At 36.2% G+C, this 15,495-nt stretch overlaps 2 protein-coding genes across 2 annotated transcripts; both read left to right on the forward strand.

The window, feature by feature from the left end:
* The first annotated feature begins 8,038 nt into the window (after positions 1-8,038).
* LOC113350173 (eukaryotic peptide chain release factor subunit 1-3-like) lies at positions 8,039-11,043 on the forward strand. Its single transcript, XM_026594264.1, has 2 exons — positions 8,039-8,184; positions 9,278-11,043. Exon 2 carries the CDS (start codon positions 9,322-9,324, stop codon positions 10,630-10,632), a length of 1,311 nt encoding a protein of 436 aa, XP_026450049.1. The 5' UTR covers positions 8,039-8,184; positions 9,278-9,321; the 3' UTR covers positions 10,633-11,043.
* Positions 11,044-13,900: 2,857 nt separating this feature from the next.
* On the forward strand, positions 13,901-15,212 carry LOC113352567 (L-arabinokinase-like). Its single transcript, XM_026596377.1, has 6 exons — positions 13,901-13,963; positions 14,063-14,165; positions 14,255-14,364; positions 14,483-14,602; positions 14,890-14,946; positions 15,168-15,212. The coding sequence occupies exons 2-6, from the start codon at positions 14,141-14,143 to the stop codon at positions 15,210-15,212; spliced, it is 357 nt and encodes a 118-aa protein (XP_026452162.1). The 5' UTR covers positions 13,901-13,963; positions 14,063-14,140.
* Positions 15,213-15,495: the final 283 nt, after the last annotated feature.

Raw genomic sequence — 15,495 nt, forward strand, 5'->3', positions numbered from 1 at the left:
TAAAATTTATTTATGATTTAAATTAATTGGTTGTCATTTAATTTGATGGGTCATGCTTGCTTGGATGTTTTGATGTACCATACTTAGGATTTACAACTAATCTTTTGAGAATCTACCTTGGCAAAAATAAGAGTCCATGTTTTTATTTATTGAGCAATAATTACTGAAGAATAAATAATTGAACCTTATGGTATGAATTCGGTGAACTCCTAGTCCCAGTAACTCTCGCTTTTATTAAATCTTTAAATTTAATCTTCACAAGTCTTAGAGTTCGAATCTTATATTACTACAACAACAATTGAAAATCACATCATCAGTGACCACACATACATCTTAAATAACTCTCAAGACAAGAGTTCACTCTCTCAGTTTAACCATCAGTCTGAGGATGGTAAACAGTACTTAGATGGAGTTGAGTGCCAAGAGCTTGAAAAAGGTCTTGCCAAAAGTTGCTTGTGAATATCTTGTCTCTGTCAGAGACAAGGGAGGATGGCAGACCATGAAGCTTGAAAATATGTGAAATGAATTCCCTTGCAACAGAAGCAGTAGTAAATGGGTGGTGGAGACCAATGAAACGGCTATATTTTGTTAATTTGTCAACAACCACCAATATAACTGATTTCCTATCACTCATTGGTAAGACCTCAATGAAGTCCATTGAAATGTTTTTCCAAGCGTGATCTGGAATAGGGAGAGGATGCAGTAAGCCAGCTGGAAATGTGTTTTCGCCTTTATTACTTTGACATACATCACAAGTTGAAACAAATATAGGATATCCTTTTTCATTGCAAGCCAATAGAAGTAAGACTTAGCTATAATATAAGTAGCTTGCGTACCAGAATGGCCACCAACTGCTGAGTAGTGTAAAGAGTTAAGAATTTTGGACTTTGTTTTAGAAGAGCTTCCAATATAGAGCCTGTTTTTGTACCTCAATACTCCATTAGTATAAGAATATGGAGTGGTAGTTTGAGGAGTAATTGTGAGCTGAGTAATAAGAGCTTGTGCTTTAGGATCATCAGTGTATCTAGCAATGACTTCTTGTACCCAAGCAGGTTGTGACAAGGAGATGGAATTGTAAGAAGCAGTCACATGAGGTCTTCTAGAGAGAGCATCAACTACTTTGTTCTCTGAACCTTTTTTATACTTTACTTCATAATCAAAACCTAAAAGCTTCATAAGCCATTGATGCAAGGTTGTAGAAATCTTTTGCTCAAGGAAGTAATGTATGCTTTGATGGTCAGTGCTTATAATGAAGTGCTAACCTTGTAAGTAGTGCTTCCATTTAGTGACTGCTTGAACAATTGCTAAAAGCTCTTTCTCATAAGTGGATAGGGAAGCAGCTCTGGGACTAATAGGTTTGCTGTAAAAAGCTATAACTCTCCCTCCTTGCATAAGTACATCTCCAATGCCTAAGTCACAAGCATCAGTTTCTAGAATGAACTGTTTAGTAAAATCAGATAGAGCTAACACAGGGGTAGTTGTTATTGCTTTCTTGAGCTGAAGAAAAGTTGTTGTTGCTGCAGGAGACCAACTGAAATCATCCTTGTTCAAAAGGTCAGTAAGTGGCTTGCTGATGAGACCATAATTATTCACAAATTTTCTATAATACCCTGTAAGGCCCGAAAAGCCTCTCAAAGCCTTTAAGTTAGTAGGAGTTGGCCAGCCTACCATTGCAGAAATCTTCTCAGGGTCAGCCATAACTCCAGTGCCTGTAATAATGTGTCCCAAATATTCAATACTAGATTGGCCAAAAGAGCATTTGGAGAAGTTTGATGTCAGCTGATGAAGTCTTAGAAGCTCTAATCTTGTTTGTAGGTGGACTAAGTGATCTTCTAAGGAATGACTATAAACCTTACGTCATCAAAGGACACAAGAATGAATTTTCTAAGATGTACTTGAAAAATGTCATTCATTAGGGCTTTAAAGGTAGATAGGGATAATTTGTGAGACCAAATGGCATTACCTTGAATTCAAAATGCCCAAGATGAGTCCTGAATGCTGTCTTGTGGATGTTAGAAGGAGATACTCTGATTTGGTGGTAACCAGACTTTAAGTCAATCTTAGTAAAGAATTTAGATCCATGCAATTCATCCAACAACTCATCAATAATAGGTATTGAGAATTTATCTTTAATGGTGATGTTGTTCAATTTTCTGTAATCAACACAAAATCTGCAAGTGTTGTCCTTCTTCTTGACAAGTAAAATGGGAGAGGCAAAGGGACTGTGACTTGGTTGTATGATGCCAGAATGGAGCATTTCTTTGACCAAGTTTTCAACAATGGATTTTTGGATATAAGTTCTGAGATTCACTGGTTCAGAAATGGGCTTGAGAGGGATTTGATGATCCAAAGTTCTCTCAGGTGGAAAGGTTTTCTTATCAGTGAACACATCAAAAAACTCATTGAGTGAGTTTGTAATGGGTGGTGAGTGGGACAGGTGAGCTTGTGATTGAGAATAATTGACCCATAATGCCATGAGAGTGTTTCTGAAAAAATTTCTTAACTGCAGAGCCACTCATCATACTAAGTGAAGACTTCTGTTGAACACCAATTAATGTGATCTTTTTATCCTTGTGTTTGAAAGTAATGCATAATTTGGATAAGTTGATTAGAACATCTCCCAAGTTCCTTAACCAATCTGCATCCAAAATAATACCACACCCACCTAAAGGTAGTAATCTCAAATCACCACAGAACTTGTGACCTTGCATAGTCCATTCCAGCTGAGAGCAAACACCAGAACTCACAGTTTTATCACCATTAGCTGCTATGACTAATAAATTTCCAGTTTGATCAATTGAACATTGTAAACTAGCAGCTAAAGCAGAATCTATAAAGTTGTGAGTGCTACCAGTATCAATCAATATGGAAATTTCCTTCTTCTTAATAAAACCAGTAATTCTGATAGTGTCCCCTGAGACATTACCAGTCAAGGAATGTAAGGATATTTCCATATCATTTTCCAGTGGAGCCTCCTCATCAGTTTCATGTGAAGTGTCACCACCAGTGTCAAAAATTTCTTCAGCTTCCTCCCCTATAAGTACACATAAGTATTGTTTTTTACAAATATGGCCTCTTTTGTAAGCTTCATCACAGTCGAAGCATAACCCTTGTGCTTTCCTTGCATGTACTTGTTCTGTAGTAAGTCTTTTGAGAGGTAAGTTTTATATTGTTTTTGGTTGAGGAATTGAAGTGGAAGTAGTGGGTGGTATAAAAGGATATTTCTTTGAAGTAGTGTTGGGGGGAAATGATTTGGTGGTGGAAAATGAGGGTGAAAAAAATTTGGGTGAAATTTTGTTTGCCTTTTATTGCATGACAAGGGTTTTTTCTTGCATTCTGGCAAGTGAAAAAGCACGAAGGAGTGTTTTGGGATCAAACATGAGGACTGATATTCTTAGCTCTTCTTTCAACCCACAAATAAAGCTAGCAATGAAATAAGACTCAGGAAAATCATGATGAACACCCAATAACAAAGCCTTGTAATACTCAAATTCTTCAAAATAAGCATCCATGGTAGTAAGTTGAGATAATTTATTGAATAAGCCAACTATGTTGTCCTGTGCACGGTTTTAGAATCTTGCGCACACATTATTACATAAATATGGCCAAGTAATAGCAGTTTGAGTAAGACAAAAGTTATCATACCATTTATTGGCCTTACCATCAAGATGGATTGCTGCCATCCTTGTCTTGTGTTGCTCATTGATATTATGCATCTGGAAGTAGTATTCACATTTTTGGATCCAGCTTTTTGGGTTATCACCATCAAATCTACGAAAATCCATCTTAGGCATTCGATGAAATTGAGTAGAATCATGACCCCCAGATTGAAATCCACCTGTATTTGAACTTGAAGCATCTTGTTAATTTTTGTTTAGATTTCGATTATAAAAAAAATTTCCAACTGAGAGTGAAAACTCTTTTCAACTTCTACCTTCATCGATTGTAAATCCTCTTTAGTAGACATGGTACTGAGTTGAATAGCAAGATTGTTTACTTTAGAATGTAGAGTATCAATCTCATTTTGTTGTCTGTTGTTAGTTTCTTGTAGCTCCTTACAGGTTTGAGCTACCATGATTCTAGGACGGAACAGCTCTAATGCCAGTTGTACTGTACTTAGTGAAATCGAGAGCGAGAGTGACGAAGATGAACTGAATTTAAATGGAAAATGAGTAGAAATTGGACGGAACAAGAGGAACTTCTGCTGCAGCATACAACTTTTATTAATTCATAAATACTCCTTAAAAGAGTTTCCTTACAGCTTAAATACAATAATTATTGGAAGATAAAACCCTAAAGATGACTAATCAAATATGGATGCGTGTAATTACCCTAGACGGCAACAAATACCAAATGGTTAGGGGACACGTAACTAAATTATTAAGGCAGACGCACACTTATTCGGGGTAGCCACTGTGTAAGCTAAAGAAGGAAAAGGGTATATGACACATTCATACGATTATGTCGATGCCATATATACGAAGTTCAAAAGATAAGCATTATACTTCGTATCCTAATTTCTTAACACTATGATCATGTGATCATGTCTCACTACTACAGTATAATCATTCTTCGCAGTTATGTGTTTTCAATATAGCACGACTTGAGAGATATGTCAGTAATGAAACAATTCAAATCAATATTACTAACCTCAAAAGGAAGGATGATGTCTTCGTTGTAGCTTTTTACTTCTTCACATTCTTCAGGTCTTCGAGTAATACTTGTATGTTTCATAATCCTAGACTTTCTAGTCTAACCTATACCAAGTTGTCTCTAGTACATAATCAAGCGACTCTTAGTTGAGTTTTAATTCACTAGAATATGACAACCAAACTTGACATACCAACGCTTGGTGCTTTCAACCGATCTATGTTCTAACTCCTTTGACATGCTAGAATGCAATTTCTTAATCAAGGTACTTATTTATTTTGGATTTAGTAATGATTTTTGCGACTTGGTTTACCAGTGTATCGGCACCACTACCCTGTATGTATGCTAAATGGTTCACCTTGCTATGAATTTCATCCCACAAGGAGTGTCAGGAAAGGTGATCTACTTTCACCATATTTATTCATCATGGCTATGGAGTTCTTATCCAGGCACCTAACTAAATCCAATGAAGACAAAATTGTTGTTGGCACTAAAGTGGCATGTGGTAACTCACCAACTATTAATGATCTACTTTTTGCGGATGATTGATTGATTTGCACTTAAGCAATACTTTTTTTGGTTAACAATCTCTTGTAATTATTTCAAGAATTCATCTCACAATCGGGCCAGGTTATCAACTTTGATAAATCTTCTGTTTAGTTCGGAAAGTTCACTAATCCAGAGGTTGCACCTACTCTTACTCATATTCTTCGTCTCAAAATAATGAATGCAAAAGATAAGTACTTAGGTTCTCCACTTATCTTGGGACACTCTAAGAAAGAATCATTTAAGGTTATTAATGATTATTTTTGTCATAGATTGTCAGGTTGGTCTTCTAGTAACCTTACTTAAGTTGACAGATCAATAATGGTAAAGCATGTGCTCAACTCAGTACTACTCTATCAAATGGGCACTTTCCAGTTACCTAAGAAGCTGATAAATCAGTTAAATACAATACAAAGGAGATTTTATGGGGACATAAATCTAATAGAAATTTCAATCCTCTTTCCTGGCATAAGCTATGTAAATCTAAGGATATCGGTGGATTAGCATTTAGGGACCTTGAAATTCTTAATCTGGTTTTCCTAACTAAGCTAGCATGGAGAGTTTGCACTGATTCTTCCCAATTATGGGTCAAAATTCTTCAACTTAAATACTTTAGAGATATAATATGTTCATCATTACAATACTTCTAAACCCGATTCTTCATGGATATGACAGAGGATTGAGAAAGGTCTCAAAGTTATTCAGGAAAATTACTTCATGGAGGTTAATAATGGTCGAAGAACTAGAATTCGGCAGGATAGGTGCGTTTCAGGCATACATCAACCCCCACTCATAATTCAGAGAATCATAGTTCTTACACCTTTGTAAGTGAGTTAATATTGCCGAACTCTAATACTTGGAATATCACTATGATCAATCGATTGTTTGATGTACCAATTGCTGCAAAAATTACTCTTATGTTCCTAGACACCACTCAAGAAGATGCAATGATCTGGATACGGCCAATGATGGTACTTTTTCAATTAAAAGCACTTACAATATGCTTTCAAACAGTCAAAATGATGGTCAAGTAAATGGTGTTGTTGTCCCAACTCGTCCTTGGATATCCCCGTGGAAGTGCAATGTAGCATATAAAATTAGGTTATTTGCGTGGAAGTGTATTAGGGACATCATCCCAACTAGAAGCAGAATAACGAGATACAATCCAAATATTGAAACTCTTTGTGGAAGTTGTGGCAAAGCAGAGGAAATAATTGAACATCTCCTCCTAAAATGCTGACACACAAGAGCTTTATAAAGATGCAATAATGTGGATATTGATGTTGTTAATAATAGTTTAGTTACAATAGCATAATGGTGAACAAGATGGTTCTCAACTAATCAAGCTACACAAGAAGAAAGCTGGTTGTACATACTTATGATTAGTTGTTGGATAATTTGGAAAGACAGATGTGACTCTGTCTTTCAGGGGTATCAGTAAACCCTTTTAAGTCTATGCACATGATCAATTACTATTTGAATCTTTGTTTCCCCCATAATGTTTTGCATGATAGTACTGACATCAATATTGCTTTCCCTACATTTCCTGTTTCACAATGGAAACCATCTGACTATGGTTTAGTTAAATTTAATATAGATGTCTCTTTTTGTCTTGAAACTAACAGAGTTGGAACCTGTTTGGTTTTTCGAGATCATGCAGAACATTGTGCAGAGATCAAATGAACTTTCTCGACAGATTGCTTGGACCCTGAAGAAGCATAATGCAAAACGGTTCGAGAGGCACTTATATGGGATAAAGCTTTGCGGATTAGGAGAATTCATATAGAGAGGGATGCTAAACTAGTTATCCAATCCATTACCGAAGATTTCCATTTCTATCATTTGGAACACATGAATATCATCATGGAAATCAAACATACTACCTCTAGTTTTGAATTTTGCAAGTTTTCTCATGTTAATAGAACGATAACCAGGTTACTGTAGTAGAACAATAACCAGATTGGTGACGTTACCTCTAAACTTGTTAAAGAATTCGGATGACCTGGTAAGTTATAATAACTTTCCTGTAACCTTATAGCCAGAGACCAAAACTTCTTTATGGGCTAGTTTTATTTAAATAAAATCTTGGAAAATCTACAAAACAGTCCTACTATTAAGATCTGATTTGCGAAACAGTCATATTGTTACAAACTATTAACAAAGTGGCCATATTTCCGTTAAGTAGAGAGTTAATTGGTGACTTACAGTTAAATATGTTAACGGAATTATCTATGTATCCTTCTTATTTATCCCTCCATATGTAATTTCAAATTTTGCCTCCATTATAGTTTTTTTGACTGTGGTACTACTTGTAGGTGGTGGTGCCACCGCTTACATATCGTTATATCGCATTCAGGATCGTTAGAACGCATTCAGGATCGTTACACCACATTCATGATTGTTACACTGCATTCATCCAAAGAGTTCATTGTTTCCCCTCCGGGGTTTAGCGAAGATTCTTAAGCTTCCACCACCACCACCACTACCGCTTCATCACCACCATCTCAACCAATTAGTTAAATGAAGAGGGTATTTTGGAAAAAAAATTAACACGATTTTATACAAAAGTGTTAAATTGGATGGGAAATATGATCATTTTGTAAACAAAATACAAAAATATGAATTACAAAAAATATGACCATTGTGTAGTTGCCCCTAAAATCTTTTCCGGTTATAAAAAAACAAAAAAGCCAGAGTTGTGTCCCGTACGCCGGAGCGTGATGATGGTCAAAAGATATTGACTTAATTGGGAACTGCATCCGAAAGTACCGGTTTCTTGGGAAAGGAGAACTAAATACCAATAAGACAGTTTTTGTATCATTTGCATGTTTCGGAAGTAAAAGTGTAAAACCCTAATAAAAGCCTACACAGAAGCAGAATCAAACCCACCGTTATCTTCTGTCTAGTATAGAGAGAGAGTTTTTTTTTCTCCTCTTTTTACTTTCAGTTCTTCTTCATCCAAGAAGGAGAAGAAGAAACCTTAGACAGGTAAAATTGAGTTCTGTTTTACTGTATAAATTCTATTATCTCTAGTTTGTTTCGAGTTTTTTTTTCTTTCTTAGATCCATTTTCAGCTACTAATCTTATTCAACAGATCTAGAAAACTGGTTTATATTCAATTGCATCTCATATGTTTTATGTTTTAATCTAGTATTTTTGATAGATCTAGATTGAATTTTGCTGGTTTGTGTTGTTAGATTTTGGACAATACTGTGTTAGTGGCTGCTGCTGTTAAGTTTAAATACTATCAGAAATCCTAGTTATCAATTTGATACAGAACAAATTGTAAAAGATGGTCAATAGCTCCCTTTCCGTTTGTGTTACATCAGATTGTAGTTTGTTGTTGTTGTTGTGAAGCTGTTTTTATGAATATCTGTTTTGAGGAATTCACGTGGATTAGTAAGTAGGTACTTCATTGACTAGATAATTTGCATTGCATTGTCTTTCGACTTAATCATCTTGACACATATTCGTATTGGCCTAGAGTAGTTATGGTTGTTAGCAAATTGGACTCTTATATTGTTGGATTGCCAGTTTTTAAGGTTTATCTTAAACTTTTCAATTGATGCATGACAAACAAATATAGCGTCTGTGTTTTGTATGGTATTATAAATATAAGCCTGGAATTGCAGACAGTGAAACATTAGAAAATTAATTGAATATGGTAAGAGCAATTAAGAATGTTGCATAACAATTTATTCAAGGAACCCCCAATTTTATGCGAGTCTTCTTAGCGCTTGTGCCGAGGTGGATATCTATTTTTTAGTCATTGCTACACTTTATAGGCAAGATGTGTAGTCTTTTTTTTTTTTAATCAATCTGCTGTGTAATTTGATTTTGTTCATATGGTAGCTGCAAGCAATCAAAGTGGTGTATTATAGTAGTTTTTGCTATCATCACGTTGTGGTATTTTGGTAATTTCAAATGTACATGGTGTTGTATGATATAGGTATTCATTTCAAGTTGTGGTCTTCATGAGTTGTTTTCTTGGGTATCTTCATGTTAAGTATCCGCGAATTTTGCTTTGAACTTTATGACTAGAATTGAGTCATGTGAACTGATTGTATGGTTTGGTCTCCAGGTTAGTGGTTTCTTCGTGCTTGGTTATATTTCAAATCTCTTGCAATGTCAGACAGTCAGGATACTGATAAGAATATCGAGATATGGAAGATCAAGAAATTGATTAAAGCGCTAGAAGCTGCTAGAGGTAATGGTACAAGCATGATTTCTCTCATCATGCCACCACGAGATCAGGTTGCTCGGGTCACTAAGATGTTGGGTGATGAATTTGGTACTGCCTCAAACATCAAGAGTAGAGTTAACCGTCAGTCAGTATTGGGTGCGATTACCTCTGCTCAACAGAGATTGAAACTTTACAATAAGGTCCCTCCAAATGGTTTAGTTTTGTACACAGGAACTATCATGACAGATGATGGGAAGGAGAAGAAGGTTACAATTGATTTTGAGCCTTTCAAGGCAATTAATGCATCATTATACCTTTGTGATAATAAGTTTCATACAGAGGCTCTAAATGAACTTTTGGAATCTGATGACAAGTTTGGTTTCATAGTCATGGATGGAAATGGTACACTTTTTGGGACACTAAGTGGGAACACACGTGAAGTGCTTCATAAGTTCACAGTCGATCTCCCAAAGAAACACGGTAGAGGAGGACAATCTGCTCTGCGTTTTGCTCGTCTTCGAATGGAGAAGCGTCACAACTATGTGAGAAAAACTGCTGAGCTTGCAACACAAATGTACATCAACCCAGCCACTAGTCAGCCTAATGTCTCAGGGTTAATTCTTGCTGGATCTGCTGATTTCAAGACAGAGCTGAGTCAGTCCGATATGTTTGATCCCCGTCTTCAGGTCAAGATACTGAATGTGGTTGATGTTTCTTATGGAGGTGAGAATGGTTTCAATCAAGCCATTGAGCTTTCTGCCGAGATTCTATCTAATGTGAAGTTCATTCAGGAAAAAAATTTGATTGGTAAGTACTTCGAGGAGATTAGTCAAGACACGGGGAAGTACGTATTTGGTGTGGAAGATACTCTGAAAACTCTAGAAATGGGTGCCGTAGAGACACTTATTGTGTGGGAAAATCTGGACATCAACAGATACGTACTGAAGAACAGTGCCACTGCGGAGATAGTTATTAAGCATTTGAACAAGGATCAAGAAGCTGATCAAAGTAACTTTAGGGATTCGGAAACCTCTGCAGAATTAGAGGTTCAAGAAAAGACTTCATTGTTGGAGTGGTTTGCTAATGAGTACCGAAAATTTGGATGTACACTTGAGTTTGTTACCAACAAATCCCAAGAAGGGTCCCAATTTTGTAGAGGTTTTGGAGGCATTGGAGGTATCTTACGTTACCAGCTTGACATCAGGCAGTTTGACGAGTTGTCGGACGGGGAAGTATATGAAGATTCAGATTAGAAACCTATCAACCATATCTCAGAGTTGGTGTAGGAAATAAATAGAAGTCGTTACCTGGAATTTATGAAGGCTTGAACTTGTTGCTGTTATGCTGCTGCGGCGTACTTGAACTTGTTGCTGTTATGCTGCTGCGGCGTACTTGACAATGGTTTCAGGAAGGAATTGAACTGAAGGTTTTGCCTACTCTGATTTCTTCTGCTTCTATGGTTGATTGCATGTTTCATGTCACATTACTCACACAATTAGAGTTTCCTATTGTGTGTACAACTAAACCTAGGGGTTTTGTTTAGCTAGAGGTGGATTTTGGTTATGGACCCTCTAGTGGGAAAAAGACATTTTAAGTTATTGCTGTTGTGATTGTTGCACCTTCCATTTTGATGTGGTTAAGTCATACTTTTTTTCTTTTCCTGATCTTCTTTTACGAATTTTTCTTCGAATGTGCCACCAGCACAAACTTTTGACTAATGAGCCTACTGACTGTCACTAGTATCATTCCTGCGGATAAGCAATAAAGTAGCCATTCTACTCGGATAATGAAAATGTTGTTTGCTTCAGTTGATATAACTTTCAACCTTGCAATTGGAAATAAACTTTTGTATTTCAGGCTTTGAATTCTTTATGTCGGTTCATTACATTTTACAACGAAGCTTTTCTTCTGAGAGCTTAATCTTTTGGCTTTAATTCAGTGTGGAAAATGATCCCAAAACCGTTGTAGATTCCGCGTCTACCTGTTCCTGATGTGTTGTCAAAAGGAAAAAAAACGCGTTTGGCTCTTTCTAAAAGTTTTAAAATGTTTCTGTTTTTTAAGGTTTTTTGCTCTTTGAATCTTCATAGGAAAGTTTTTGTTGAGTGTACACCTGATTTTTCGTTTTTCATTTCTCGTCTCGGTGACAGTTGTATCTCCATTTTGCTGAGTTAACTGCTCTAACCGAGCTAGTATTGGGTTTGGCGTGGTTGGTATTGTGTTCTCCTGCTGGAGTATCTGCTCCGCCGGTACGGTGGCAGGAACTTGCTTGTCTTATTCCTGGCATCGTTTGCCTTAGCCAGTTTTGCAGGAGGTCTCGTGCTCGCCTCTGGATCTTTTGCTTGCTTTGGTGCGCATGTCGTGGTATACACTTTTTGTGTTGCATCTGGTCTTTGTTCTACTGGTTCCCTGGCGTGGCTTTTAGTTTTACCGTTGTGTGTTTATCTGTATCGTTGTTATTCGTCTGGTAACTCATCTTTGTTGATCTATTTTGGAGATTCAGCTGCGTATTAGGTGCAAGTTGTCAATGTCAGTTTCGTCCCTCCAGAATTTAGTCTCTTTAGTGGGTCTTTCTACAACGAGATTCATTCCCTGTCTTGCCAGTTACGTGACTATGCCCATGTTGACGGTGAATTCTATTCACTGTTGTTGTCCATCACATTGAATATGTTGTCTGGTTCCTCCCATCATGTTAGATTATGCAGTTTTAGGAGGTAAGTTGGTAGTTTTAGTAATTTTCTGTCACTTTGTGCTCTTCTTGTTATCATGACACTTAAAAGTGTGCTACTATGAGATCTGCACGGTTGCTTCTTGTTATCACAACAGAAGTTTTAGTATTGTTTGCTTGCTTTTCAGTCGAGCTTTGTCCTAAGTTTTTGATCAAATGAAAACTGAACTTAGCACACAAGAGAAAGGAGCAACTCCACTTCGAGTCTCGGATCAAGAGTACCACTGTGGATGGTGATTTGTGCAAAATTTAGGACAAAAAAACTCAGTTCGAACTTTGTTGCAAAATTTAGGCTCATCGGCCCAACTCAAAGGGTCGTCTCTCGGCCTAACTCCAAGGACCGTCTCTCGGCCTCTTAAGGCCTCATAGACACAACACTTGTACATCCCTGCGAAATGTATTGGCCATGTCTACTAATTATTCCCATGATGCGTTAACGATTGACTAGGTATCACCCGGCCTACGGCCGGGCTCAACCTTTTTGTGGTTAGGCGAGGCTTAAGGTCCTGGCGGGGTAGTTAGGTTAAAGAAAAATTGTTCCCTCCATTTTTTGATTTAATCAGGCTATAGCCTAGACATGTAGAACTGTAGGGCACGGCATAAACTGGTTCAAGATAGTAGGAATTATCAATAGGTACTATTATAGTGTTCTTAGTTAGTGGCAGGTCCACCCATTAAAGCCCAGTAATCGGAGGTCCATAATTAAAAGAAAACATAAAAATGGACCAAATTTTTTAAGCCCATGTCCTACACACATGTGTAACCTATTACGTGCATTTTAATAATTCCCAAAATGGCCTTCACTATAAATATATCAGAAATAAAAGCCACATTTTCTCAATTTTCTTCTCAGATCCTTTTCTCTCTCTCGCTCGCTCTCCTCTTCTCTGCTGCAGCCGCTTATGAAGTTTAGACTTAGGGTTTGTGAAGATGTTTCGTGGTTTTACAGGTATGTTATGTAATCTTTTCTCCAGTTCTTCTTTGTTTTTGATTAATTCTCAACTGAATCATGAAGATCTGATTGATTTCATGATGTTTTCACTTTCTTTTTCCAGTTTTGGTAGTTCGATTTCATGATGTTCTCTAGTTTTTCACGTGCTGCTGATTTTTAGACTATGAATCAACAGTACATATTTGGTGTACTGAAATATACTGCTCTAATTTTGTTTTTTTTTTTATAGTTTTGGAGATTTTTCTTGTTTGATCCAGAAGTACATATACGAAATACTCAAATTAAAGTGTTTCGATTCTATTTTTTCATAGATTCGCTACTTGTTTTTCACATGCAGCTAAATTTTAGATTATGAATCAGCAGTACATATATGGTGTACTGAAAAATTATGCTTTAATTTTGTTATTTTGGTAGTTTTGGATATTCTTCTTCTTCGATCTAGAAGTATATATATGGAATACTGGAAAAAAAAAGTGTTTCGATTCAGTTTTTTATAGATTCATTACTTGGTTTTCACATGCAGCTGATTTTAGTTCCATTTTGTTTTTTTTTATATGCTTTTGAGTTGCTTTTGTGTATTAATCATCGGTACGTATATGATATATTGGTGGATTTTAATGAAACAAGTTCAGATCTAAATAAAAAATCATGTTTTATGTTTATTTCATTAATAGATCTGATATTTTTATGGTTTTTGGTTTGATTTTCAGTTTTCTTTTGTGTATTAACCATCAATACATATCTGACGTACTGTTTTCTTTTTTTGTTTACTATGAATCTATAGGTTTTCTCTTATTTTTTTGGTTTGATCCAGGAGTACATATATGTTGTACTGGTTGAAACTTCTTCTGATTCTGTTTTTTGGACGCTAAAGGAGGAGTATTTACCGCCTGGTTGGCTCTGTCTGGTACTTTTGTTTGCAGAACTATCCCCTTGATCTGTTTTAGGCAGGCAAATATTTTTCCGGACTTGAATTATAGCAGAATAATAATCTATTCTAAATCAGGTATGTGGTGCATCTGACAATCAAGAACTTCCTCCAAATTTTATAAAGCTCAAAAGAGATGTATACACACCAGATGTGATGGCAGCATGTGACTATATGATCGGTATTGGATTAAGTTTCGTTGAAAATTTAAGTTTTTCGTTTCTGTTAGTCTGATAATAAAATAAGATACTTAGTTATATTCTGTTTCAGGAAAGATTGGGTATGGAACAATAAGTGAGGCTCTGTCATACAAGTTGCCTTTCGTATTTGTACGGAGAGACTTCTTTAATGAAGAACCGTTCGTTAGAAATATGCTTGAGGTATACAAGTCACTAGCTCATACTTTAGCTCTTTACCCATTTATCACTATAATAGTTGGGATATGTGAGTTTGTGTGGTTGACCTGATCTTTTTTTTCTTTTTTCTTTTTCAAAATAGTATTACCAAAACGGCGTTGAAATGATTAGGAGGGATTTGCTCACAGGACGCTGGGCACCTTACCTTCAGCGTGCAATTAGTTTGAAACCCTGCTATGAAGGAGGGGTTGATGGTGGCAAGGTAATCCTTGCTATTCTGGATAAACTATTTAAGAAATACACGACACCTTTGTGCATTTGCAGTTCTTCACTTATGGAACTTGTTAAGAGTCAATTTGTCTCTGTTCATACAGCCTTTTGATAAAATCCGTGTTTAGAAATTAACTTGCAATTTGCTCGATCATCGTTTTCCAGTTGATGTATCTCGGACTCCAAGTTGTCACCAATGTATTCTCATCTGAATGATATTTAGTATTTACCTAAATTTTTTAGTTGTTATAGCTGATAGTGGCCTTGTTGATAATTCAGGTGACTGCCCGCATACTACAGGATATGGCTTTTGGAAAGAATAATACTCCGCAAAAGGTAAATCTAGTTTGTCTGTCTTAATTTAAATTTTTAATTTGTAACAGAATCATGCATTTACAGTTTTGAATATTTGTAATCTCGTCTATTTCTGGAAAAAGACTTGTTCGAGATCAGTTACACCCACCAATGTGATCAATCATTAAATTACATCTGGACCATCTTTCCTTACCTAAGAAGATGTGATCTTAATATCCTTTTTTCGTTTGTGCAAAATGTAGTTTAGCGGGGCCAGCAGATTGAGTGATGCCATAGTCCTCGGGTAACATATACGTACTGTTTTATTTTTTTGTTTACTATGAATCTATAGGTTTTCTCTTATTTTTTTGGTTTGATCCAGGAGTACATATATGTTGTACTCGTTGAAACTTCTTCTGATTCTGTTTTATTCAGAGTTTTGCCACTTTTTTTGGTTTGATCAATGAGTTCGTATGTGAAATACTGAAGTATGTGCTTTGATTCGGTTATATTCATGGATTCATCACTTCTTGACATGTAATTGAGTTTTTAGTTTATGAATCCGCGGTACGTATATGTTGTACTGATAAA

Source organism: Papaver somniferum, chromosome 2, assembly GCF_003573695.1.
Source record: "Papaver somniferum cultivar HN1 chromosome 2, ASM357369v1, whole genome shotgun sequence".
Lineage (NCBI taxonomy): Eukaryota > Viridiplantae > Streptophyta > Magnoliopsida > Ranunculales > Papaveraceae > Papaver > Papaver somniferum.